Below are 25,439 nucleotides of genomic sequence, written 5' to 3'. Positions count from 1 at the left end.
TCGAGCAGACGACAAGGGGCCCATATACTATTTTTTTGTTTGTCCTGGGGAAGCAATGCATAAACCGATAATAAGAAGATTTAGAAATAAGGATGTAGACACCTATATATACACAGGCCCAGAGAATGTGATAAACAGCAATATATAGGATTTAATAGAGCAAGGGTGTCCATAGATTGTCAGTCTCTAGAAGGACATGGGATACATTTCTTACCCTCCTGAGACTAGAGAATAACATGGAAGCGGCACACAAAACCTCTGTGGGCTCAGTGTATAGTCATTAGGTTAAAATTCTCCAAACCTGACTATTTTGGGTGGGATTGAGGTTAAGAGCCTGACCCTTTTGGTCTCAGCTTCCCCATTGTAAACACATGAACACTTGATTATGTGTATGGAGGAGTCAGGAATGAAAGCTGTGTCTTATCTAGGCCTTCTGAAGTATCACAGTGCTATCATCCGTCATTATCGAGATAATGAGATGACAGGGATGGGATGACTTGACAGGGACAAATAGGCTGACCCTCAGACTGGGGACCTTGCGCTGTACCTTAGCTCGGATGTACGCTTGATGGTAGTGAGGTCTGAGTCGCCAGCGTGACCCTAACTCCTGTCCAAGCCCTGGTGTAACTCCCCACCCCCTCCTTCACCCATGGGGTGAGCTGGGACTGCAGTGACAAACCCCACAACTAAACACAGACAGAGGAAAAACCCAAACTCATACACAACTGCAATCAAACACAAAGGAGCGACAATATGTGCACAGGGGAAAATGACATAAAAGGGAGGAAGTAAACAGACAATCGGGAAACTTCTACACCGCACTATAAGAACACCACAGATCACCAATATTGGATCACCACAATGGACCGGTATCACTGCGCAAGCTGGAGCTATAATCGGCACTGAGCACCAGGATCCAGTACCTTATACAGGAAGGAGACTGCTGTGGTTAGTAATTAGCAACCTGAGCTCTTAGCAGAGTTCCCCAAATCAGCAGGAATGAACTCCTGCAGGACTGAAGAACAGTGCACATGAAACAGCCGATGCCCGGCTCTGCCTGAACAACTAGGAGACATCAGGTTTCCTGTCAAGCTCTGCGGTGTGAACAGAGCTTGACGCCGCCGTAACACCTAATAAATCTGCAACCGAAAATCCCAGGACAATGACTTTGCGTAACCTGTCTCAGTCTACACAGCAAAGATGTGTGTGTCCCGGAGGTAGCATAGCATGATATGTTAGGAGTCGGACTTTTTTTGTCATATCAATAGTCACATAAAATAACAAAAACTACTCAAAAAATATAATTAGAATTTGATAAAAAACAAAGAATGTCATTGTCATATCACACTTTCACTACGTCTTTTTACATTTTATAAGGGCATAGTTGGATGAAGGTCACATCCTTCGATGAACCATATTTAAAACCAAATGTTTCATAAAAAGGAAAGTCGAGTTGAAATATTTTACTGTCTGCTCCCATAGACAATAGATAGACAATAAATATTGCAAAGTGGCCTTTCAGATAAAAGAGAGATAGCGAACACTAACCATACAGGCACCGTGACATTCACGTTTTACTGAAGTCATGTAGGCTCTTCCCAGGGGAGATCCTGATGGGGAACAGGCTCGGAAAATTAGGAGATTAAAGAACCCCGCTGCAGGGTATTAAAGCTGTAGAGCAGTGATTGTCCGCAGCATTCCAGGACCGCAGCGACCCCGGGAAGATAAGATTGCAGAGCGCTTATCAATGTGCCTCTGATTATTAGCTCTGGTAATGCTGAGATTTATGGAACATATGGTTCCCTATTAATGGTGACAGCTCCGTGATATATTGGTAAAATGGGACAGTTTTCAGCATTGCCCTGGATTATAGACAACTCAATGTGACTGTAGATCTTGCAAATGGTGATTGATGCATTTGTGACACAAAAAAAGACAAAACAGCGCCCCTCCTGTCTAAAGGTTTTGTCTGGGATTGCAACTCAGCCCCAATGTACGAAACCGATCCATATGTAATCTTTTCAAAATTAATCTGTCGATAATTAAAAATTTCTGTGGTCAGAATAGAAGTGTCCATAGACATTGGGTCTACAGAAGGAAAAAATACCTTTTAGGTTGAAGTAGGTGGATGTATATCATTTGTCTGCAGGTCCATGAAGATATTACATATTCAGGTGACCTTGTGTCACAAGTGACAGTCATGTGGTTTCTGGCCATAGAAGGTCACAGCATTTGGCTGCGCAAAATGCTCCCTGACTTTCTATGGCTCCTGCTGTCAGTATTCATTGGTATAAGCAGCTTTCCTGCTAGATTAATCTCTTTCCCTTTTGGACCCAGCAGGAACTCTCCTTCCTTTCAGCTGCTGATCATCAGTATTCTCTTGGTACTTATATACCCCTTCCTTGGACTGGTGCTGGTGATATTATTCAGTTCCTTCAAGCCTTGGTGGCAAGGAGGTGGCTTGTACTCCTCTGTGGTGTCATTGCTGAAGACTTTGCTGAACTCCTGCGTGAGTCATCTGTAGATAAGTAGTTCATGCTTTTCCCCCTGTGTGTCCTCGTTAGCGTTTAATGGGGTTTACAAAAAGCTCATCCAACCCATTCTCTATTTAGTGCCCAGCACTAAGGATACCTAGGGTCAGGTTCCACACCTATGTACCGAGTCGATGTATGGTGGTGAGGGACCCCAGGGACCAGCAGTAGGTTTGGTCAGGGGTCACCATCTTCCCATTCCCTAGACACAGGGTTAAGGCCGCTTTACACTCTGCGATATCGGTACCGATAACGCTAGCGTGGGTACCCGCCCCATCTGTTGTGCGACACGGGAAAATCGCTACCCGTGCCGCACAACATCGCCCAGACCCGTCACACTACTTACCTGCCAGGTGACGTCGCTGTGACCGGCGAACCGCCTCCTTTCTAAGGGGGTGGTTCGTTCAGCGTCACAGCGACGTCACAGCTGCGTCACTGAACCGCCGCCCAATAGAAGCGGAAGGGCGGAGATGAGCGGGACGTAACATCCCGCCCACCTCCTTCCTTCCGCATAGCGGCCGGGAGGCAGGTAAGGAGAGCTTCCTCGTTCCTGCGGTGTCCCACGGAGCGATGTGTGCTGCCGCAGGAACGAGGAACAACCTCGTTACTGCTGCAGTAACGATTTTTGAGAATGGACCCCCATGTCACCGATGAGCGATTTTGCACGTTTTTGCAACGATGCAAAATCGCTCATAGGTGTCACACGCAGCAACATCGCTAATGCGGCGGTGCGTCACCAATTCCGTGACCCCAACGAGTTCGCATTAGCGATGTCGTAGCGTGTAAAGCCCCCTTTACCCTTCCCTTTGCTGCTCGCTTGGTACTTCCTCGTACCTAGCGTGACACCATGTCTTCAGAATAGTGTCTTACAATCTGGTCGCTAAACTAAACATTGAGGAGCCACTGCCTTTTCTAACAGAGCACACAGGCGATGTGTCCCTTTAAACCAAGCCATCATACACAGGAATGTACGCCAAATTCACCGATTTAGTTGAAATCAGTTGACTGATGTGTATAAGAGGATCTGACTCTTTTATGAAGGCACATTCAGGTGACAGAAGGGTTGGGAACGTTGGATTCTAATGTAGGAAGGTGTAGATGCCGGGCCGCGGGGGCTAGAAAGAGTCTGTGTGTGTTGGATCACTTTAGGCGGGGTGTGTGACACTTATTGTTCTCTTACGGGTGGTGTCCATCACCCTGCAGCCGGTCCCCCTCGTGGACGCAACAGTGAAACACTTGACGCAAAAGTTCTTCTGGCAAGCATAACGTGAAGAGTTTATTTTCCTTCTCACCAGTATGACAGACATGCTGTCACTGTTATGGTTCTGCTGTATTTGTTCTTTGGGGTCCTCTCTCTTGTCCTATCCCCGCTATATTGGAACTAGTCCACAAGCTGCCAGGCACCTCTGCCTCCTTTCCGCCACAGTTATCACCGCTGTCCGCTTCTCTGCCGTGGTGACTCTCTAGTTGTTCCGACTCTCTAAGCCCGTCAGGGTGAGCCATAGGCTCCGGACCTTACGAGGATACCTCTTGGTTCCCTGACTGGCACTCAGTCCATGCCACGTCTTTCATCCTCAAACCCCTCTGCAAAACTTACTTCTCGCCAGGCCCGTCTCTCTAACCAACCCACTGGCCATCTGTCACTCCTCCCCTCCTAATTCTTCACCCCATCCATATTAGGAAGTGTACGAAACTGTTTATACCTATTGAACCCCATACTCTGGCTACTACATTGTTAAAAGGATCATCTACTACTTTTACATTGATTGTCTAGTCTTAGGGGCACTTTGCACACTACGACATCACTGGTGCGATGTCGGTGGGGTTAAATTGAAAGTGACGCACATCCGGCGTCGCAGGCGATATCGTAGTGTGTAAAGCATTTTTGATACGATTAACGAGCGCAAAATCATCGTAATCGTATCATCGGTGTAGCATCGGTCATTTCCATAATTTGGAAATGACCGATGTTACGATGTTGTTCCTGCGGCAGCACACATTGCTGTGTGAGAAGCCGCAGGAGCGAGGAACATCTCCTACCTGCGTCCTACGACTCACGCCAGCTATGTGGAAGGAAGGAGGTGGGCGGATGTGTACGTCCCGCTCATCTCCGCCCCTCCGCTTCTATTGACCGCCTCCTTAATAAGGAGGCGGGTCGCCGGCCAGAGCAACGTCGCAGGGCAGGTGAGTGCATGTGAAGCTGGCGTAGCGATAATGTTCGCTACGCCAGCTATCACCATGATATCGCAGCTGCGACGGGGGCGGGGACTATCGCGCTCGGCATCGCAAGCATCGGCTTGCGATGTCGTAGTGTGCAGAGTGCCCCTTAGGATAGGTCATCAATGTCTGATCGGCCAGGGTCCGACGCCCTGTCCCCCGCCGATCAGCGGTTTATGGTCCCAGTGGCAGCAGGAAGCGCTCAGCTTCAGAGCTGCTCTGTCTTCTGATAGTGGCCGCGGCCGGGTACTGCACATCCACCTCCCATTCATATCAATAGTACCCGACCGTGGCCACGATCAGTTGAGCTGAGCATTTCCAGCTGCCTGCTGCAGGGACCAAGAACAGCTGATCGGCGGGGGTGCAGGGTGTCAGACCCCGACCGCTCAGACATTGATGACCTATCCTAATGCGGGCGTCACACAATACGATTTATCGTGCGTTCGCACGAGCGATCGTACCCGCCCCCGTCGTTTGTGCGTCATGGGCAATTAGTTGCCCATGGCGCACAAAGTCGTTAAACCCCCGTCACACGTACTTACCTGCTGAGCGACGTCGCTGTGGGCGGCGAACATCCACTTCCTGAAGGGGGAGGGACGTTCGGCGTCACAGCGACGTCACACAGCCGCCGGCCAATAGAAGCGGAGGGGCGGAGATAAGCGGGACGTAAACATCCCGCCCACCTTCTTCCTTCAGCATTGCCGGCGGCCGCAGATAAGCTACAGTTCATCGTTCCTGGGGTGTCACACGGAGAGATGTGTGCTACCCCGGGTACGATGAACAGAGAAGAAGAAACGATTTCTTAAAAATAAACGACGTGTAAATGATACACGATTTGTAACCAATTTGCGATTGTTCTGAGACGCTCGGAGGTGTCACATGAAACGATGTCGCAAACGATGCCGGATGTGCGTCACGAAAACCGTGACCCCGACGACATATCGCATGATAGAGCGTCTCGTGTGACGCCCGCATAAGGCTAAGCCATCAATGGAAAAGTAGTGGACAACCCTTTCAATACAGTTGCAGCACAGTAAACATTTCTTAAACATATTCTTTACACTATCAGGTCTCAACGATAGGTGGCGCCGGCCGCTACACGATCCCAGCTCTGCTACATCCAGAAACTGCATTTTGCTAATAGTATATATATATATATATATATATATATATATATATATATATATGTATATATATATATATATATATATATATATATATATATATATATATATATATATATATATCTCAACAATATTGGCTATATACTTAGTATAAGATTCGTTCTTTACAATACAGGGGGACTACATAACGCTATAGTGTTGGGGGTAAACGCGACCACCTCCTACACTAATATGCCCAATCCTTTCTTCCTGTGGGAGATACAATAGTTTTTAAGGGCACACAATTTTATATGTAGGTTACTTTTTCCTTTTTAGGCTCTACTTCATTAGACACTTATTGGTTTCTGTGTCATTTCTATTTTTTTTTTTTTTCTTGTGTCTTGCTACATTTTTGTTTCGTCGTATATTCTCAATTATACCCTACAAGAGATTCCTGGGCTTTCTAATTAGATGTTTGCTGTGGGTATCATAAAGCAGCCCTGTCACCGCTGCATCAATATATTCCACCGCCCTACAGTGATGACATAGCCGTGCAGACAGACACAAAGCCGGAGAAATGTGTCTGTGCTGTCGAGGTTCCATTCCTGGCCGGGGTAACGAGCTTTATTCTTTGGATCAAAGCCCGTCTGAAAGCTTCTTAATGAGGAATCATGCTGAACTCCAGCACGAAACAGCAATTTAGGAGTACTTCATCCTCTGAACTGTATTGTTACTCACCCCCAATGTGTCTGTTTGTCTTTCTCTTGTATCAATCACAACATAACTTTTCTTGGGGCAAAAAAATATTTTTTATACAGGTTGTTACATATATTCCATTATCTGACAATCCTTCTCTGCTGTATTTAGAGCAGTTTTCACAGTTCAAGCTGATCTAAGACCTCGGACGTAATACACCGTGATTAAAGGGTTATTCCCAAGATAGTAAGTTACCCCCTATCTGTAAGGACCTCAGAACTGGGACCCCAGAGATCTCAAGGAAAGATCTCTGCAGAGCTCCATCTTGTAGTTATAGTTATATTCTTATACATAGGAGCAGTATTATAGTAGATATATTCTTGTATATAGGGGCAGTATTATAGTAGTTATATTCTTGTACATAGGGGCAGTATTATAGTAGATATATTCTTGTATATAGGGGCAGTATTATAGTAGTTATATTCTTGTACATAGGGGCAGTAGAATATATTCCATTGAAGAAGCATCTGTGAGCAGTAGGTGTGAACATGAGCAAAGGAGGACGCATTTCTCAGGGTGAAGGACTATAAAATGTATGCAATACATGATATTACTAAAATTATTGTAACATTAAAATGGCATTTAGTGACATTTTTGTACTTTTTTTACTCCATTTTTGTACAATTTAATATCCGAATTGACTGGAAATGCCTTGTATGTAGCATGGTTGTGTTTGACCTTGACGTTGTTTTCAGAGCTCTATAAGAAGGCATTATGCGTCTTTGTATCTGTGTTTTCCATCACATACCTCGTGTACAGTTGAGCGAGTGCTGGAATTGTCTCCTACCAAAGTTGGACTCTCTCCCACATTGAACTCCTCGAAAGAAAGTAAAAAGAAAAAAAAATTACAATGTGAAGAAAGTATGGCATCTCCAGACAGGCAGAGAGCGTGAAAGACCAAGAGGCATCCATATGTGAAGACAGCATGATGTTAGCAGGTATGCAGGTGTGTGGCGGAATCTGAGAGGGGAGGAATTTAGGATGAGTTAAACCTTTACGGTCATTGATGTGCCGTCATTCCTAGTAATACTGAAAAATAATATTCTCATTGAAATACAAGGCAGAAGAGATATGAGTGGAGAGATTTTTGGAGATACGAGTGGTTTCATTTGTAATAGAAGCATTATATATATATATATATATATATATATATATATATATAAATATATATATATTACAGTACAGATCAAAAGTTTGGACACACCTCATTCAAAAAGTTTTCTTTATTTTCATGACTCTGAAAATTGTAGATTCACATTGAAGGCATCAAAACTATGAATTATCACATGTGGAATGAAATACTGTATTATGGCAAGAAAAAAGCAGCTGAGTTAAGAAAAACGAGCGGCCATCATTACTTTAAGAAATGAAGGTCAGTCAGTCCGAAAAATTGGGAAAACTTTGAAAGTGCCCCCAAGTGCAGAGGCAAAAACCATCAAACGCTACAAAGAAACTGGCTCACATGAGGACCGCCCCAGGAAAGAAAGACCAAGAGTCACCTCTGCTGCGGAGGATAAGTTTATCCGAGTCACCAGCCTCAGAAATCGCAGGTTAACAGCAGCTCAGATTAGAGACCAGGTCAATGCCACACAGAGTTCTAGCAGCAAATACATCTCTAGAACAACTGTTAAGAGGAGATTTTGTGCAGCAGCCTTCATAGTAAAATAGCTGCTAGGAAACCACTGCTATGGACAGGCAACAAGCAGAAGAGACTTGTTTGGGCTAACGAACACAAGGAATGGACATTAGACCAGTGGAAATCTGTGCTTTGCTCTGATGAGTCCAAATTTGAAATCTTTGGATCCAACCACCGTGTCTTTGTGCGACGCAAAAAAGGTGAACGGATGGACTCTACATGTCTGGTTCCCACCGTGAAGCATGGAGGAGGAGGTGTAATGGTGTGGGGGGCTTTGCTGGTGACACTGTTGGGATTTATTCAAAATTGAAGGCATACTGAACCAGCATGGCTACCACAGCATCTTGCAGCGGCATGCTATTCCATCCGGTTGGCATCAGTTGCCACCATCATTTATTTTTCAACAGGACAATGACCCCAAACACACCTCCAGGCTGTGTAAGGGCTATTTGACTAAGAAGGAGAGTGATGGGGTGCTACGCCATATGACCTGGCCTCCACAGTCACCAGACCTGAACCCAATCGAGATTGTTTGGGGGTGAGCTTGACCGCAGAGTGAAAGCAAAAGGGCCAACAAGTGCTAAGCATCTCTGGGGTCTCCTTCAAGACTGTTGGAAAACCATTTCCGGTGACTATCTCTTGAAGCTCATCAAGAGAATGCCAAGAGCGTGCAAAGCTGTAATCAAAGCAAAAGGTGGCGACTGTGAAGAACCTAGAATATAAGACAGATTTTCAGTTGTTTCACAATCTTTTGTTAAGTATTTCATTCCTCATGTGTTAGTTCATAGTTTTGATGCCTTCAATGTGAATCTACAATTTTCAGAGTCATGAAAATAAGGAAAACTCTTTGAATGAGAAGGTGTATATAACATTCCATGATGTGTACGTCCTCCACTCATTGCCAGTTTGGCTAGCACATGATTGCAGAAGGATTCCAAAATGTCCCTGTCACAGCCGGGGATAGAAGCTATACCGGCCGCAAAGTGCAATATAAAGGGAAGGGGAATTAATGTCCTATAGCTAGGGAAAGGGGGAAGTGATGACTCCTGATAATAACCTGCAGCTCACCCTCACTGCCCTCACCGACCCTATACAGGCTCCGCACCTGTCGCCGAGCTGGATACCTCGCCCTAAGCAAACCCTGATCTGGGCCCTAAGTAAGGATGATGGGTATGAGCGCTTGTCAACACCACTAACCCTAAGGGAGACAAAAGGAAACAATACAGGGGAAACAGGTATGTAGCAAAAGCCAAAACACTTATCTTAGGAGTAGCTACTACAGAAGTCTCTGGAGCAACAGGAGACAAACTCTGCAGACCACAGCCAGGAACAACTATAAACCGCATCCAATCCACCCCAGGGTGAGGTTTATAAAAGAAGTCAGAGGCTGACGACTGAGAGGAATAACTGACAGTTTCCCAGGGTCATAGAATCCACTGCTGCAGAAACAGGGAACTGTCAGATAACAACACGTGCTGTCAATCTCTGGGATTTCCGAGCACTCTCTGTCACTGGATTGTATGCCGGCCATGACGCCTCCATGACAGGCCGTGACAGTCCCTTACTTTATTTATTTTCCTGCTTAATTGAAAAATCTCTTTGTTTTGGAATTCAGGTATATAAAATCAATGGTTTGCTTATTACACAGCTCAAACATGTGAGTTAATTGCAATTATTTAATGACTTCAGTGCTAAAACAGTATACGGTACGTTCCTTTGGGTTGCAGTTGCAGGAATACAGAATTTAGCCCATATCAGGGTTTTGAATTGTTACCCCTAGGAATAGCCATGATTGAAATTGCAATGGTACAATTACTTAGCGTCATGTTGCTACCTTGGAAATTGGAGTATGGCGGGGACCAAGGCCCCTACGGGATGTATTGAAAAGCGGCTCTGCTGGGAAACTGCTTAGACAAGTCTGGTTGTAATTCCTGCAGTAGCGCTGGGCAGCTCCGGGTTCCCCCATCACAAACACCAGCTGCTGTACGGACCCCTGCAATGCCAATAATCACAAAATTAGATCATATTTCCACATTGCAATTTTTCGTATACAGAAGGGAAGCCAGAGAAAAGTATATAACTGTAAAAACAGTGTTGTTACGCTTGGCTAAGCTCAGATTTTGGAAATGAAAGCAAATTATTGATGATTTTCATGGGCAAGTACGGTACATATATTCTTAGGGCTCGCTTTGCATGCCGCATATAGTGTCCATACCTGTACTATGATGGACGTTTAGCCACTTTGTACATCACCGAGAAGAAATAGTGCATGTTCCTGGATACTATAATATGGGAATCCATAGGCAGTGTCTCCAAAGTAGCTACTTGTGGGGGCGGTGAGTTGGGGGATCAAGCCTAACAAGCTGCGCTGGAACAAGTGACAGATGGACAAGGATACCAGAAAATCACTGATGGATGGTAAAAACGGAAGCAACAACCAAACAGTGATGAAGATTGGACAGTTTTTTCTCCTGTTATGAACTTAAGAGACAATTTGCATTTCCCAGAGGAACATTGCGGCTTAAAGTCTCCTCACCACTGGCATGCTGGATTGGTGTGTTAGTCTCCTCAAGAAGAATAGCTTTCCCCTTAGACCCCGTGTTAGCCTCTCATACAGCCAGATCAGATCTCATACTTTCCACTGACGAGGGACAACCATTCCGAAACACCATGGCTGAAAATTGAGCTTCTGTTCTGGCATAAATCCTAAGTCATATGATAAGGCTGGTTAAAGGGTCATTTTTGGCTTTTAGGATTTCTACCTTCAATAGGTGGCTGTAGAGTTCATCTACTTCCTCACTGAAGAGACAATTTGCATATTTCCTAGAGGAGCATTGTGGCTTAAAGTCTCCTCACCACTGGACTGCTGGACTGTTGTGTCAGGCTCCGCAAGAATAGCTTTTCCCTTAGACCCTGTCTTAGCCTCTCATACAGCCAGATCAGATCTCATTCTTTGCACTGGTGAGGGACAACCATTCCAAAACACCGTGTCTGCAAATTGAGGTTCTGATCTGGCATAAATCCTAAGTCATATTACAAGGCTCTTTAAAGGGTCACTTTTGATTAGTTGGAACTAGAGTTCATCTACTTCCTAGAAGAAGAGCATTGTGGCTTAAAGTCTCCTCACCACTGGCATGCTGGATTGGTGTGTTAGTCTCCTCAAGAAGAATAGCTTTCCTCTTAGACCCCGTGTTAGCCTCTCATACAGCCAGATCAGATCTCATACTTTGCACTGACGAGGGACAACCATTCCGAAACACCATGGCTGAAAATTGAGCTTCTGATCTGGCATAAATTCTAAGTCATATTACAAGGCTCTTTAAAGGGTCCCTTTTGATTTTTACGATGGCTACCTCCAATAGGTGGAACTAGAGTTTGTCTACTTCCTAGAGGAGCATTGTGGCTTAAAGTCTCCTCACCACTGGCATGCTGGATTGGTGTGTTAGTCTCCTCAAGAAGAATAGCTTTCCTCTCAGACCCCGTGTTAGCCTCTCATACAGCCAGATCAGATCTCATACTTTGCACTGACGAGGGACAACCATTCCGAAACACCATGGCTGAAAATTGAGCTTCTGATCTGGCATAAATTCTAAGTCATATTACAAGGCTCTTTAAAGGGTCACTTTTGATTTTTACGATGGCTACCGCCAATAGGTGGAACTAGAGTTCGTCTACTTCATAGAGGAGCATTGTGGCTTAAAGTCTCCTCACCACTAGCATGCTGGATTTGTGTGTAGGTCTCCGCAAGGAGAATAGCTTTTCCTTTAGACGAGGAGTCTGGCCGATGGTCTAATGTGTATAGGACACTGGCTGGCTTATTGTCAGGGATGATGTTGATTGGGCACGTCTGATTTCATGTATTGTGTTCCCAGAGTTAAGCCGTCGGACAACATTTCAGGCACTGCGACTTAAAGTCTCCTCACTACTTGCATGTTGGATTGGTGTGTCAGTCTCCGCAAGGAGAATAGCTTTCCCCTTGGAAAAAAAACTGATGCACGAATGAGGTCTAAGGCCGATATCGATGAGTTTGGCTGATGTTCTAATGTGTATAAGGCAGTGGTTGATTGATTGTCGGGGATGATGTCGATTGGGCAGATTGGGCATGTGTGATTTTCACGCATTGTGTTCTCATAGTGAAGCCGCCGGACAACATTTCAGCTGTTGGCTCTCTCATAGAGAGCACAAGAACTCTTGGCTGTGTCCTGTCAATAGGAGAGTCGGCCGAGATGGTGTCACGCTCCCCGGCTCCCCTGCCTCGCTTCCCGGCTCCCCTGCCACGCTCCCCGGCTCCCCTGCCTCGCTTCCCGGCTCCCCTGCCACGCTCCCCGGCTCCCCTGCCTCGCTTCCCGGCTCCTCTGCCAGGCGTCCCCCGCTCCACAGCCTCCATGCCCCATCACCTGCGGTCCCCAGGCAGCCTGGTCCCCGCTCCCGGCGCCCGTCGGCAACCCTGCTCCAGCCCGGCTCTCCTGCCTCCTGTTCACCGCTCCCTGCTCTGGCTTCTGGCACCCGGGCCTCGCGCATGCGCATTAGGGCGCGCGCGCGGTCATTGACCCTCTCTTAAAGGGCCAGTGTCCTCCAATAGGATATTGCAGAATCAGGTACAGGGTATATAGGGAGATCCTTTCCAAGTGGGCGGGGCCTGTTCTTCGTGTTTTGCTAAGCTAGGAGTCAGGTCTCCTTGTGTTTTGTGGGATACTTACCTATCTCTCTCCTAGAGCCGCTCCTGCCTCGCCAACCGGTTCTGACGATACCCGAACCCCAAACGGTGACGGTCTGCCATCCCGTCAAGTTCATACCATCTCCGATCCCTGTGGTGACCTGTCTTCTCGCTCCGTCGGTTCCGGACTCTGCCTGACGTCATCTCGGCCTCCGAACCTGAGCTCCGTCACCCGGACTACCTTCAGTGACTCCGTGGTCCCAGGGACTTCTACACTCCTCTGAACGGACTGTCCTGCTACCTGTAGTGCTCCGGCTACCGGGCACCTTGCCCTCGGTGAGGTGTTCAGCCCAGTGGATCCACCTCCTGGGTCTGCCCGTCCACCTGGCCCTAACAGTAAGAACAGGCCATGGATCCCGCCGAAGCACTAGCGGCCCAGCTGGGCACCCTGCAGCAGGAACTCGTACGACAGCGCGAGACCCAGTCCCGCATGCTGGCCTTCATGTCCTCGGTGGATACCCGCCTGCACACGCTGCAAGCATCTGCCACGTCCCTGGCATCTCAGGTTACTACTGCACAGTCCACGGCCACGGTTCCCGTGGCGGCTACCTCGGAAGCTTCTAAACTCCGCCTGGCCTCTCCACCCCGATATGCCGGAGATCCCAAGACCTGCAGAGGATTCCTAAACCAGTGCTCCCTCCATTTCAAGCTGCTTCCGCACTTGTTTGCCTCCGACCAAGCCAAGGTGGCGTTTGTGATGTCCCATCTAGAGGGTGAGGCACTGGCCTGGATGAACCCCTTGTGGGAAAAGGAGGACCCTGTAACCACTAACATCCAGGACTTCCTGCAGGCATTTAAAAACACCTTTGACGAACCCGGACGTGCCGCCGCATCCGCCTCATCACTCCTCAGGCTACGTCAGGGGACCATGACGGTGGGGCAGTATGCCATCCGCTTCCGCTCTTTGGCCTCAGAATTGGGCTGGAACAATGAAGCCCTCACCGCCGCCTTCTGGGAAGGACTCTCCAGCCGTATTAAGGACGAGCTGGCAGGCCGCGATGTTCCTTCCACCCTGGATGCCCTGATCGCACTAGCCACCCGCGTGGACCTCAGATTCCAGGAACGATCCAAAGAGGTGTCCCGTGAGAGACGTCCGATACGGCATTCCTCTCCTCCGCAGAAGCCCGCCGTACTTCAGTCAGCGTCGTCTGGTGTCTCTGTCCACGAGCCCATGCAGATTGACCATTTGCGGCAGTCCGAACAACGCCGAGCAGAACGGCTCGCCAAGTGCCTCTGCTTCTACTGCGGAGAGGGCACACACCTTCTACGCTCCTGTCCAGAGAGGCCGGGAAACTCCAAAGCCTAGGGTTGGTAGGAGAGGCCACCCTAGGTGCTGGGACTCTCTCAGACCCGGTTACGTGGACTGTTCAAGTGACAACGGGAGAGACGCGGTTCACGGCCGAGGCACACCTCGATTCCGGGGCAGCAGGCAATTTCATCCAGCAGGCCACGGTGGACAAGTACCAGGTGCCTGTTACTCCACTCGACAAACCCCTCGTGATTGCCTCTGTAGATGGGAGACCCCTCTCTGACACCATCTCGTGGATCACCAAGCCGGTGGAACTGCGTATCGGTGCCCTGCACACCGAGAACATCGCTCTCTACGTCCTCCCACACATGTCTCATCAAATCCTGCTGGGACTCCCCTGGTTACGGACACACGAACCATCAGTCAGCTGGGGTACTGGTGAAATCACCCGATGGGGCTCCTCTTGCCACGAGAACTGTCTGAAGACTATACAGCCCATCCGACGACCTCCGGTTCCGGAGTCCCTTCCGAGACTGCCCTCGGCCTATTGGTCCTTCGCGGACGTCTTTGATAAAAAGGAGTCAGAGGTACTTCCGCCACATCGTCCTTATGACTGTGCCATCGACCTACTCCCGGGAACTACACCACCTCGAGGACGGATATATCCGCTGTCTCCTGCTGAAACAAGGGCCATGTCTGCCTACATCACGGAGAACCTGGCAAGGGGATTCATTCGGAGATCCTCCTCTCCTGCGGGAGCAGGCTTCTTCTTCGTTAAGAAGAAAGAGGGCGACCTACGCCCATGCATTGACTACCGGGGATTGAACCAAATCACCGTGAAAAATAAATACCCCCTGCCGCTCATCCCCGAATTGTTTGATCGGCTTAGAGGAGCCCGTGTGTTTACCAAGTTGGATCTTCGGGGTGCCTACAACCTGGTCCGCATCCGCTCTGGGGACGAATGGAAGACCGCATTCAATACTCGCGATAGGCACTATGAATACTGTGTGATGCCCTTCGGCCTGTGTAACGCACCAGCAGTCTTTCAGGAATTGGTTAACGACGTGTTCCGGGACCTTCTCTACGTCTGTGTGGTGGTGTATCTTGATGATATCCTGGTCTTCTCTCCGGACCTCCAGACCCACAGAGAGAACGTGCAGCTGGTACTACAAAGACTGAGAGAGAATCGTCTGTACGCCAAGTACGAGAAGTGTGTCTTCGAGCAGTCTTCTCTTCCCTTCCTGGGTTACGTAATCTCCGATACCGGTCTGCAGATGGACCCGGAGAAGGTCTCTTCCATTCTCAACTGGCCCCCTCCTTCCGGACTGAAGGCAATCCAATGCTTTCTGGGATTCGCAAACTATTACCGTCAGTTCATCCCTCACTTCTCTGCTCTGACTGCACCTCTCTCCGCCTTGACCAAGAAGGGGGCTAATCCAAAGGACTGGTCACCTGCGGCCGACGCCGCGTTTGGCTCCCTGAAACAGGCATTTGCTTCTTCCCCTGTGCTCCACCGTCCTGAGTTAAACCGACAGTTCACCTTGGAGGTGGATGCCTCCTCCTCGGGAGCCGGAGCAGTGCTCATGCAGAAGTTCTCCTCCGGGAAGATGGTTACTTGCGGTTTCTACTCCAAGAGCTTCTCAGCGCCTGAACGCAACTACACCATCGGTGACCGAGAGCTATTGGCAGTCAAACTGGCTCTGGAGGAATGGCGCTACCTTCTGGAGGGAGCAGTGTACCCCGTGATCATTTACACGGACCACAAGAACCTGGAATACCTGCGGTCCGCTCAGCGACTGAACCCACGGCAGGCCAGGTGGTCCTTGTTCTTTGCCAGGTTCGATTTTCAGCTCCATTTTCGACCCGCGGACAAGAATGTACGAGCAGATGCCTTGTCCAGGTCATTCATGCCCATGGAGCAGGAGGAGGAGACATCCCAGCCCATCATCTGCCCTAGTAAAATCATTCCGGTGGCCCCTGTCACCCTGGCCCAGATACCGCCCGGGAAGACCTATGTCTCTGAGACTGACAGGCAAAAAGTGTTGCACTGGGGCCATGCCTCGAAAATAGCCGGCCATGCTGGTCAGAAGAAAACATGGAGTACAATTGTACGTCACTACTGGTGGCCATCCCTTCGCACGGACGTCGCTTCTTTTGTCTCAGCCTGCTCCTCTTGTGCCAGGAACAAGACGCCCAAACACCTGCCATATGGTCGTCTTCTGCCTCTGCCTATACCCTCCGTTCCGTGGCAACGCATTGCAATGGACTTTATTACGGACTTGCCCCTGTCCTCCGGACACACAGTCATATGGGTCGTGGTGGATCGGTTCTCCAAAATGGCTCATTTCGTCCCTATGGCTGGACTGCCCTCTGCCCAGGAACTCGCTGACGCTTACATACAGCACATCTTCCGGTTGCATGGCTTTCCATCACACATTGTGTCCGACAGAGGAACTCAGTCTACCTCCCGCTTCTGGAGGGCCCTCTGAAAACATCTGGGAGTGACTCTGGACTTTTCTTCAGCCTACCATCCTCAGTCGAATGGCCAAGTGGAACGAGTCAATCAGATCTTGACCTCCTTCTTACGTCACTACGTTAACGCCCATCACGACGACTGGTCCACGCTTCTTCCTTGGGCTGAATTCTCCCATAACCACCACGTCAGTGAGTCCTCCTCAAGCTCTCCCTTCCACGTCATTTACGGACTTCAGCCTTCCGTCCCTTTACCTGTATCCTCTTCCTCGGATGTCCCTGCTGCTGATGCTGTAGTCCGTGACTTTACGACAATTTGGGACTCTGTCAAGACGTCCCTTGGACGTGCTTCCCTGCGGATGAAGAGACACGCGGACAAGAGGCGTCTGGATCCTCCGTGTTTCTCTCCAGGAGATATGGTCTGGCTTGCTTCCAAGTACGTCCGATTGAAGCTACCATCATACAAGCTGGGCCCTCGCTACATAGGGCCGTTTAAAGTCCTCAGCAAAATAAATGAGGTCTCCTACAAGCTGCAGATCCCGGCCACGATGAGGATACCCAACTCCTTCCACGTCTCCCTGCTCAAGCCGGTTGTTCTTGGTCCCTTCTCCGCTGCTGCCAGTTCTGCTCCTCCTCCTATTGCTGATGATGACATCTATGCGGTAAGGGATATCGTGGCCATGAAAACCGTACGGGGCCGACAGTTCTTCCTGGTGGACTGGGCAGGGTATGGTCCTGAGGATAGGTCCTGGGAACCCCGGGAGAATGTGGGTACTCCCCTGATACGTGCCTTTCTGTCCCGGTTGCGGGGAGGGGGGCGTGGGGGAGGGGGTACTGTCACGCTCCCCGGCTCCCCTGCCTCGCTTCCCGGCTCCCCTGCCACGCTCCCCGGCTCCCCTGCCTCGCTTCCCGGCTCCTCTGCCAGGCGTCCCCCGCTCCACAGCCTCCATGCCCCATCACCTGCGGTCCCCAGGCAGCCTGGTCCCCGCTCCCGGCGCCCGTCGGCAACCCTGCTCCAGCCCGGCTCTCCTGCCTCCTGTTCACCGCTCCCTGCTCTGGCTTCTGGCACCTGGGCCTCGCGCATGCGCATTAGGGCGCGCGCGCGGTCATTGACCCTCTCTTAAAGGGCCAGTGTCCTCCAACAGGATATTGCAGAATCAGGTACAGGGTATATAGCGAGATCCTTTCCAAGTGGGCGGGGCCTGTTCTTCGTGTTTTGCTAAGCTAGGAGTCAGGTCTCCTTGTGTTTTGTGGGATACTTACCTATCTCTCTCCTAGAGCCGCTCCTGCCTCGCCAACCGGTTCTGACGATACCCGAACCCCGAACGGTGACGGTCTGCCATCCCGTCAAGTTCATACCATCTCCGATCCCTGTGGTGACCCGTCTTCTCGCTCCGTCGGTTCCGGACTCTGCCTGACGTCATCTCGGCCTCCGAACCTGAGCTCCGTCACCCGGACTACCTTCAGTGACTCCGTGGTCCCAGGGACTTCTACACTCCTCTGAACGGACTGTCCTGCTACCTGTAGTGCTCCGGCTACCGGGCACCTTGCCCTCGGTGAGGTGTTCAGCCCAGTGGATCCACCTCCTGGGTCTGCCCGTCCACCTGGCCCTAACAGATGGCTGTTGACCAAATGATTGTCCAACAGCCATCTAATGTGTATGAGGACCTTAAGTTCAAGGCTGGAATTATTGCCATTTCCACACATGAAGATGGCATCAGTAGGCCATTGTTATAGATAGATACCTTCACGAGTATATATATTTTGCATTAAGTGGTTGTCTCCAGCATTCCTTAGACAGGATTGTACTCTTCAGGACTGTGGGGAATGTAAATATGAAGCCGTAATGTGTGAGGATGGCATCCACCGGTGTTGTGTTGTTTCTAAGAATGTGTGTAAGTTTTAGGATCACAAGACATGACAAGACCGACCAAAGACTGAACAATGAATAGGTATTTGTGAATAGGTATTATAGACTTTTTTTCAGACTTCATAGAAAATGTGAGGAGACTCGAAATTGATTTTCCATATGTTATGGAGCTGTTTCGGGGTCATGGATGCAGTAAGCGAGCAGATTCTTTTTTATTAAATTATGGGGGATTTTTTGGGCGGAGATGGGGGATTTCTTTTCATGAGAAAATGATAGAATGGGAAGTTTTGAAAGAATATACTAAAGTTTTGAAAAAATAAATGACATATTTGCTGGACAATGGCCAATCAATTAAAGGGGTGGTCTGGGATAGTAAATCCAATTTAATAAATAGCCAAAATAAATTACCTATTTATTAAATTGGTTCCCATTTTATTTCTTTATTAGGAAGTCTGTTATAGAACCTTATGACTATTTGTCTTGGCCTGCTTTTTGCTATGCATTGGCCTAAATATGATCAGACCTTGGCATAATCTTGAGGGCATCCTCGTACGGGTGACGTGTAAACTTTATTTTTAAATTGTTCCTACCTTAAAAGGCACATCGTATGTTTCGATAAGTCCTCCCAGCATTAATATTCCATCAGTTTTGATCCCCAAACCAAAGAAGTTCGTCCAAGGGAGCGTCTCCACAAGTTTGCAGTCTACATATAGCGCCACGCCTTTGGAGGAGATAGCAAGAGCCACCCGGTGCCAGTTTCCATCGGTCAAAGAAGAGAAGGGGAATCTGTTGAGGTTCAGACAATGAAGAAAAAGAAATTCAGACACTGCAGAGAAAAGGGCACGTTACACGCTGCAATATCGCTATCGATATCGCTAGCGAGCGTACCCGCCCCCGACGGTTGTGCGTCACGGGCAAATTGCTGCCCGTGGCGCACAACATCGCTCGGACCCATCACACGGACTTACCTGCCTAGCGACGTCGCTGTGGCCGGCAAACCGCCTCCTTTCTAAGGTGGCGGTTTGTTCGGCGTCACAGCTTCGTCCCTAAGCGGCCGCCCAATAGAAACGGAGGAACGGAGATGAGCGGGACGAACATCCCGCCCACCTCCTTCCTTCCTCATTTCGGGCGGCCGCAGGGACGGTGATGGTCCTTGTTACTGCGTCACACATAGCGATGTGTGCTGCCGCAGGAACGACGAACAACCTGCGTCCTGCAACAGCAACGATATTTGGGAAATGGACGGCGTGTCAACGATCAACGATAAGGTAAGTAATTTTGATCGTTAACGGTCGTTCGTGCATTTCACACGCAACGATGTTGCTAACGAGGCCGGATGTGCATCACGAATTCCGTGACCCCAATGACATCTCGTTAGCGATGTCGTTGCGTGTAAAGCAGCCTTAAGTTCGAAAGCAACAGAAGCCGGAATTGAGGCTCTAATATTGTGATCTTCAAGCTGTGGCTTTCCATGATGAGGGTTGTAGTTTTGCAACACCAGGAGAGACAAAGGTTGGAGATCACTGCTGCTGTTTTAACCTGATATGTTCTATAACTGAGTGTCATGTGGTGTTTGGTTCCACACTCGCGGGGTGCCGCTACTGTGTCGAACTCTATTCACATTGAGATCTCCTAGTTGCTCAGCCTGAGCCGGGCGTCGGCTGATTCATTTCCACTGCTCCCCAGCCCTGCAGGAGTTAATCATTGTGGATTTGTGTGCAGTTCCTAGGAGAAAGTTGCTAATTATTACCCACAGCCAGGGCCGTATTTACCATTAGGCACCCGTGGTCCGGTGCCTAGGGCGGCAGATTGTGAGGGGCGGCACCTTCTGGCAGCAAAAAAAAAAAAAAAAAAAAAATTTTTTTTTTTTTTTTTTTTTTTACATTTTTTTTTTTGTGGCCGCCGAGCACAGGGAGCTGATTGACCCCGGAACTGCCGGCGCCTGCACTTCCGGGGTCACAGGCGCGCGCTAATCAGCTCCTTCCTCTGTGCTGCGTCCACTGCTGTGTGGACGTCACATGCAGAGCTCACAGCAGGACGCCGCGGAGGACGCCGTGATGGAAGCCGGTGTCAGAAGAGGATACTCACGTGAGCCAGGAAGATGGCGGCGGGCATTGGAGCAGGTAAGTGGATTCATAAGGAGCGTGGGAGTGTCTCTAATGCAGACCAGAGATCTGCGCATGCGGGGGGGAGGCGGCAAAGGCAGATACTGGAGGGAGGCAGAGGCTGAGACTGGGAGGAGGCTGGAGGGAGGCAGAGGCTGAGACTGGGGGGAGGCTGGAGGGAGGCAGAGGCTGAGACTGGGGGGAGGCTGGAGGTAGGCAGAGGCTGAGACTGGAGGGAGGCAGTGGCTGAGACTGGGGGGAGGCTGGAGGGAGGCAGAGGCTGAGACTGGAGAGAGGCAGAGGCTGAGACTGGGGGAGGCTGGAGGGAGGCAGAGGCTGAGACTGGAGGGAGGCAGAGGCTGAGACTGTGGGGAGGCTGGAGGGAGGCAGAGGCTGAGACTGGGGGAGGCTGGAGGGAGGCAGATGCAGAGACTGGGGGGGAGGCTGGAGGGAGGCAGAGACTGGGGGGAGGCTGGAGGGAGGCAGAGGCTGAGACTGGGGGAGGCTGGAGAGAGGCAGAGGCTGAGACTGGGGGGAGGCTGGAGGGAGGCAGAGGCAGAGACTGGGGGGAGGCTGGAGGGAGGCAGAGGCTGAGACTGGGGGGAGACTGGAGGGAGGCAGAGGGAGAGACTGTGGGGAGGCTGGAGGGAGGCAGAGGCAGAGACTGGGGGGAGGCTGGAGGGAGGCAGAGGCAGAGACTGGGGGGAGGCTGGAGGGAGGCAGAGGCAGAGACTGGGGGGAGGCTGGAGGGAGGCAGAGGCAGAGACTGGAGGGAGGCAGAGGCTGAGACTGGAGGGAGGCAGAGGCTGAGACTGGGGGGAGGCTGGAGGGAGGCAGAGGCTGAGACTGGAGAGAGGCAGAGGCTGAGACTGGGGGGAGGTTGGAGGGAGGCAGAGGCTGAGACTGGAGGGAGGCTGGAGGGAGGCAGAGGCAGAGACTGGGGGGAGGCTGGAGGGAGGCTGAGGCAGAGACTGGGGGGAGGCTGGAGGGAGGCAGAGACTGGAGGGAGGCAGAGGCTGAGACTGGGGGGAGGCTGGAGGGAGGCAGAGGCTGAGACTGGAGAGAGGCAGAGGCTGAGACTGGGGGGAGGTTGGAGGGAGGCAGAGGCTGAGACTGGAGGGAGGCAGAGGCTGAGACTGTGGGGAGGCTGGAGGGAGGCAGAGGCTGAGACTGGGGGAGGCTGGAGGGAGGCAGAGGCAGAGACTGGGGGGAGGCTGGAGGGAGGCAGAGGCAGAGACTGGGGGGAGGCTGGAGGGAGGCAGAGGCTGAGACTGGGGGGAGGCTGGAGAGAGGCAGAGGCTGAGACTGGGGGGAGGCTGGAGGGAGGCAGAGGCAGAGACTGGGGGGAGGCTGGAGGGAGGCAGAGGCAGAGACTGGGGGGAGGCTGGAGGGAGGCAGAGGCAGAGACTGGGGGGAGGCTGGAGGGAGGCAGAGGCAGAGACTGGGGGGAGGCTGGAGGGAGGCAGAGTCTGAGACTGGGGGGAGGCTGGAGGGAGGCAGAGGCAGAGACTGGGGGGAGGCTGGAGGGAGGCAGAGGCAGAGACTGGAGGGAGGCAGAGGCTGAGACTGGAGGGAGGCAGAGGCTGAGACTGGGGGGAGGCTGGAGGGAGGCAGAGGCTGAGACTGGAGAGAGGCAGAGGCAGAGACTGGGGGGAGGTTGGAGGGAGTCAGAGGCAGAGACTGGGCGGGAGGCTGGAGGGAGGCAGAGGCAGAGACTGGGGGGAGGCTGGAGGGAGGCAGAGTCAGAGACTGGGGGGAGGCTGGAGGGAGGCAGAGGCAGAGACTGGGGGGAGGCTGGAGGGAGGCAGAAGCTGAGACTGGAGGGAGGCTGAGACTGGGGGGAGGCTGGAGGGAGACTGAGGCTGAGACTGGGGGGAGGCTGGAGGGAGGCTGAGGCTGAGACTGGAGGGAGGCTGAGGCTGAGACTGGGGGGGAGGCTGGAGGGAGGCAGAGGCAGAGACTGGGGGGAGGCTGGAGGGAGGCAGAGGCAGAGACTGGGGGGAGGCTGGAGGGAGGCTGAGGCTGAGACTGGAGGGAGGCTGAGGCTGAGACTTGAGGGAGGCTGAGGCTGAGACTGGAGGGAGGCTGGAGGGAGGCTGAGGCGGAGACTGGGGCAGGCTGAGGCTGGGGGAGGCAAAGGCTGAGACTGGGGAAGAGAGGCTGATGCTGAGGGAAGATAGAGGCTGATGCTGGGGGAGAGAGGCTGATGCTGGGGGAGTGGGAGAGAGGGGCTAATGCTAGAGACAGAGGACAAGGGATGAGGGATAGTGCAATGACAAAATCGATTGGGTGGGGGGAGTGTAAGGACTCAGAATAAGAGGGGGCAGCATTGGGAGCTCATTGTGAAGAAGGGGCAGCATGTGTGGGATCAGTATGGAGTGGAGCAATGTAGGGGAGTCAATATCAAGAGTGGGGTAGTGTGTGTGTGGGGGGTCTCAGCATAAGCGTTAGTGTGGTGGTCTTAGCATGAGTGGGGCAACATGAAGGTCTCATTATGGAAAAGAGGAAGGCAGCATTAGGAGCTCATGGAGAGGGACAGCATGCATGGGACATTGTGAGAAGGGGGCAGCATGCATGGGACACTGAGGAGGGGGCAGCATGCATGAGACATTGTGAGGAGGGGGCAGCATGCATGGGACATTGTGAGAAGGGGGCAGCATGCATGGGACACTGAGGAGGGGGCAGCATGCATGAGACATTGTGAGGAGGGAGCAGCATGCATGGGACATTGTGAGGAAGGAGCAGCATGCATGGGACATTGTGAGGAGGGAGCATCAAGCATGAGACATTGTGCGGAGGGAGCAGCATGCATGGGACATTGTGAGGAGGGAGCAGCATGCATGGGACATTGTGAGGCGGGAGCAGCATACATGAGACATTGTGAGGAGGGGGCAGCATGCATGAGACATTGTGAGGAGGGAGCAGCATTCATGGGACATTGTGAGGAGGGAGCAGCATGCATGGGACATTGTGAGGAGGGGCAGCATGCATGGGACATTGTGAGGAGGGAGCAGCATGCATGGGACATTGTGAAGAGGGGGCAGCATGCATGGGACATTGTGAGGAGAGAGCAGCATGCATGGGACATTGTGAGGAGGGGGCAGCATGCATGGGACATTGTGAGGAGGGGGCAGCATGCATGGGACATTGTGAGGAGGGGGCAGCATGCATGGGACATTGTGAGGAGGGGGCAGCATGCAAGGGACATTGTGAGGAGGGGGCAGCATGCAAGGGACATTGTGAGGAGGGAGCAGCATGCATGGGACATTGTGAGGAGGGGGCAGCATGCATGGGACATTGTGAGGAGGGGGCAGCATGCAAGGGACATTGTGAGGAGGGGGCAGCATTCATGGGACATTGTGAAGAGGGGGCAGCATGCATGGGACATTGTGAGGAGGGGGCAGAAAGCATGGGACATTGTGAGGAGGGAGCAGCATGCATGGGACATTGTGACGAGGGAGCAGCATGCATGGGACATTGTGAGGAGGGGGCAGCATGCATGGGACATTGTGAGGAGGGGGCAGCATGCATGGGACATTGTGAGGAGGGGGCAGCATGCATAGGACATTGTGAGGAGGGGGCAGCATGCATGGGACATTGTCCTCACATCATGCTGCTCCCTCCTCACAATGTACAGATCATATTTCATAATCGAGGAAGGTGTGGTGGATATACAGTAGTTTATAAGGGAGGGCAGTGTGGTGTTTATTAGGGGCAGTGTCACAGTCACAGTATATAAGTGGGGACGGTGTGGTGGGAATATTTTATACTCATGCTATGTTTTGATGTGCCTGTGGTGATTCCCATTGGGGGGGGGGTTCGTTTCTTATTGATACTTTTTAAAGTGTGCTACAGAGTAGATCTGCCTTAAACAGATGTCGTGTGCGAAAACTCAGTTTTACGTTGTCACTAAGGGGCGCGACCACTTAAAGTGCCTAGGGCAGCACGAAGGCAAAATACAGCCCTGCCCACAGCTGTCGCTTTCCTATTTAAGTTATAAGTTTCTGAGCCGATAATAGCTTCAGCAAAGCTCCAGCAATTCTAGTCCTTTGTGGTGCTCCAGTAATGCTGTAGTTGCTATTTTGATTGGTGTGAAAGTTTCCCTGTGGTGCATTTACTTCCTTCCTTTTTCTTTACTCCCCTGTACAAGTTATAGTCTCTCCTTTGTGTGTGAGTGCAGTGTGTACAAGTTTTTGTTCTCCCTTGTCTGTGTCATTTCTGTGGGGTTTTGTTACTGTATTTCCAGCCCACCCCAAGGGTGTGGGAGAGGGGAGTAAGATCAGGGCTTGGACAGGAGTCAGGGTCACACTGGGGGCTCAGACCTCGTTACCACCAAGCGTACCTCTGTGATAAGGGACAGTGCAGGGTCTCAAATCTGAGGGCCAGCCTAGAAGTTCCTGTTCTGTCATTTCATACCCCATGACACTGAGCACTTTCTCTGATCAGAAACAATGTCCAGATCCTTTCTGTCATGATCCGCGGTGCTCTGCTCTCCAGCAGCGCCAATGTTCTGTATTATGCTCCAGGTAACGGGTTGCTTCTCAGCCGTCAGGTCCTGCACTGGTGCGGGGAGGAGCCTGTGTTCAGGCGCCTTGTTCTGGCTGAGTGCTTGGCCTCATTAGAGAGCAACTTCACCCGGTACACTGTCAATCGTAGTTCCTGCTCTGCCATGAGTTCTCTGGCTCCCGTTACTTTTGTTGCTCTGATCTTGCCTCCTTTACCTTGGACCTTTGTTACCCATCTTTGCCCATGCCCTTGACTCTGACATTATCCCTCTGGCTTC

General features: G+C 51.0%; 1 protein-coding gene and 1 long non-coding RNA gene across 3 annotated transcripts in view; one reads left to right on the top strand and one right to left on the bottom strand.

Annotated features, from left to right (window-relative positions):
• Positions 1-25,439, top strand: part of LOC142251647 (uncharacterized) — a 202,537-nt gene that overhangs the window by 56,334 nt on the left and 120,764 nt on the right. The gene's annotated exons all lie outside the window — the stretch shown is intronic.
• The window catches only part of LOC142251646 (uncharacterized), a 204,319-nt gene that overhangs the window by 177,939 nt on the left and 941 nt on the right, over positions 1-25,439 (bottom strand). For both annotated transcript variants that reach the window (XM_075324636.1, XM_075324638.1), the window contains exons 3-5: positions 19,142-19,337; positions 10,078-10,236; positions 7,356-7,424 (exon numbers count right to left, since the gene is read on the bottom strand). In XM_075324636.1, the coding sequence (XP_075180751.1) occupies positions 7,356-7,424; positions 10,078-10,236; positions 19,142-19,337 (424 nt within the window). The remainder of the gene's footprint in view (positions 1-7,355; positions 7,425-10,077; positions 10,237-19,141; positions 19,338-25,439) is intronic.

The sequence above is a fragment of the Anomaloglossus baeobatrachus genome, chromosome 9, assembly GCF_048569485.1.
Source record: "Anomaloglossus baeobatrachus isolate aAnoBae1 chromosome 9, aAnoBae1.hap1, whole genome shotgun sequence".
Taxonomy (NCBI): Eukaryota; Metazoa; Chordata; class Amphibia; order Anura; family Aromobatidae; genus Anomaloglossus; species Anomaloglossus baeobatrachus.
Note: the sequence above shows the minus strand (reverse complement) of the source record. Positions and strands in the feature narration are given on the sequence as shown.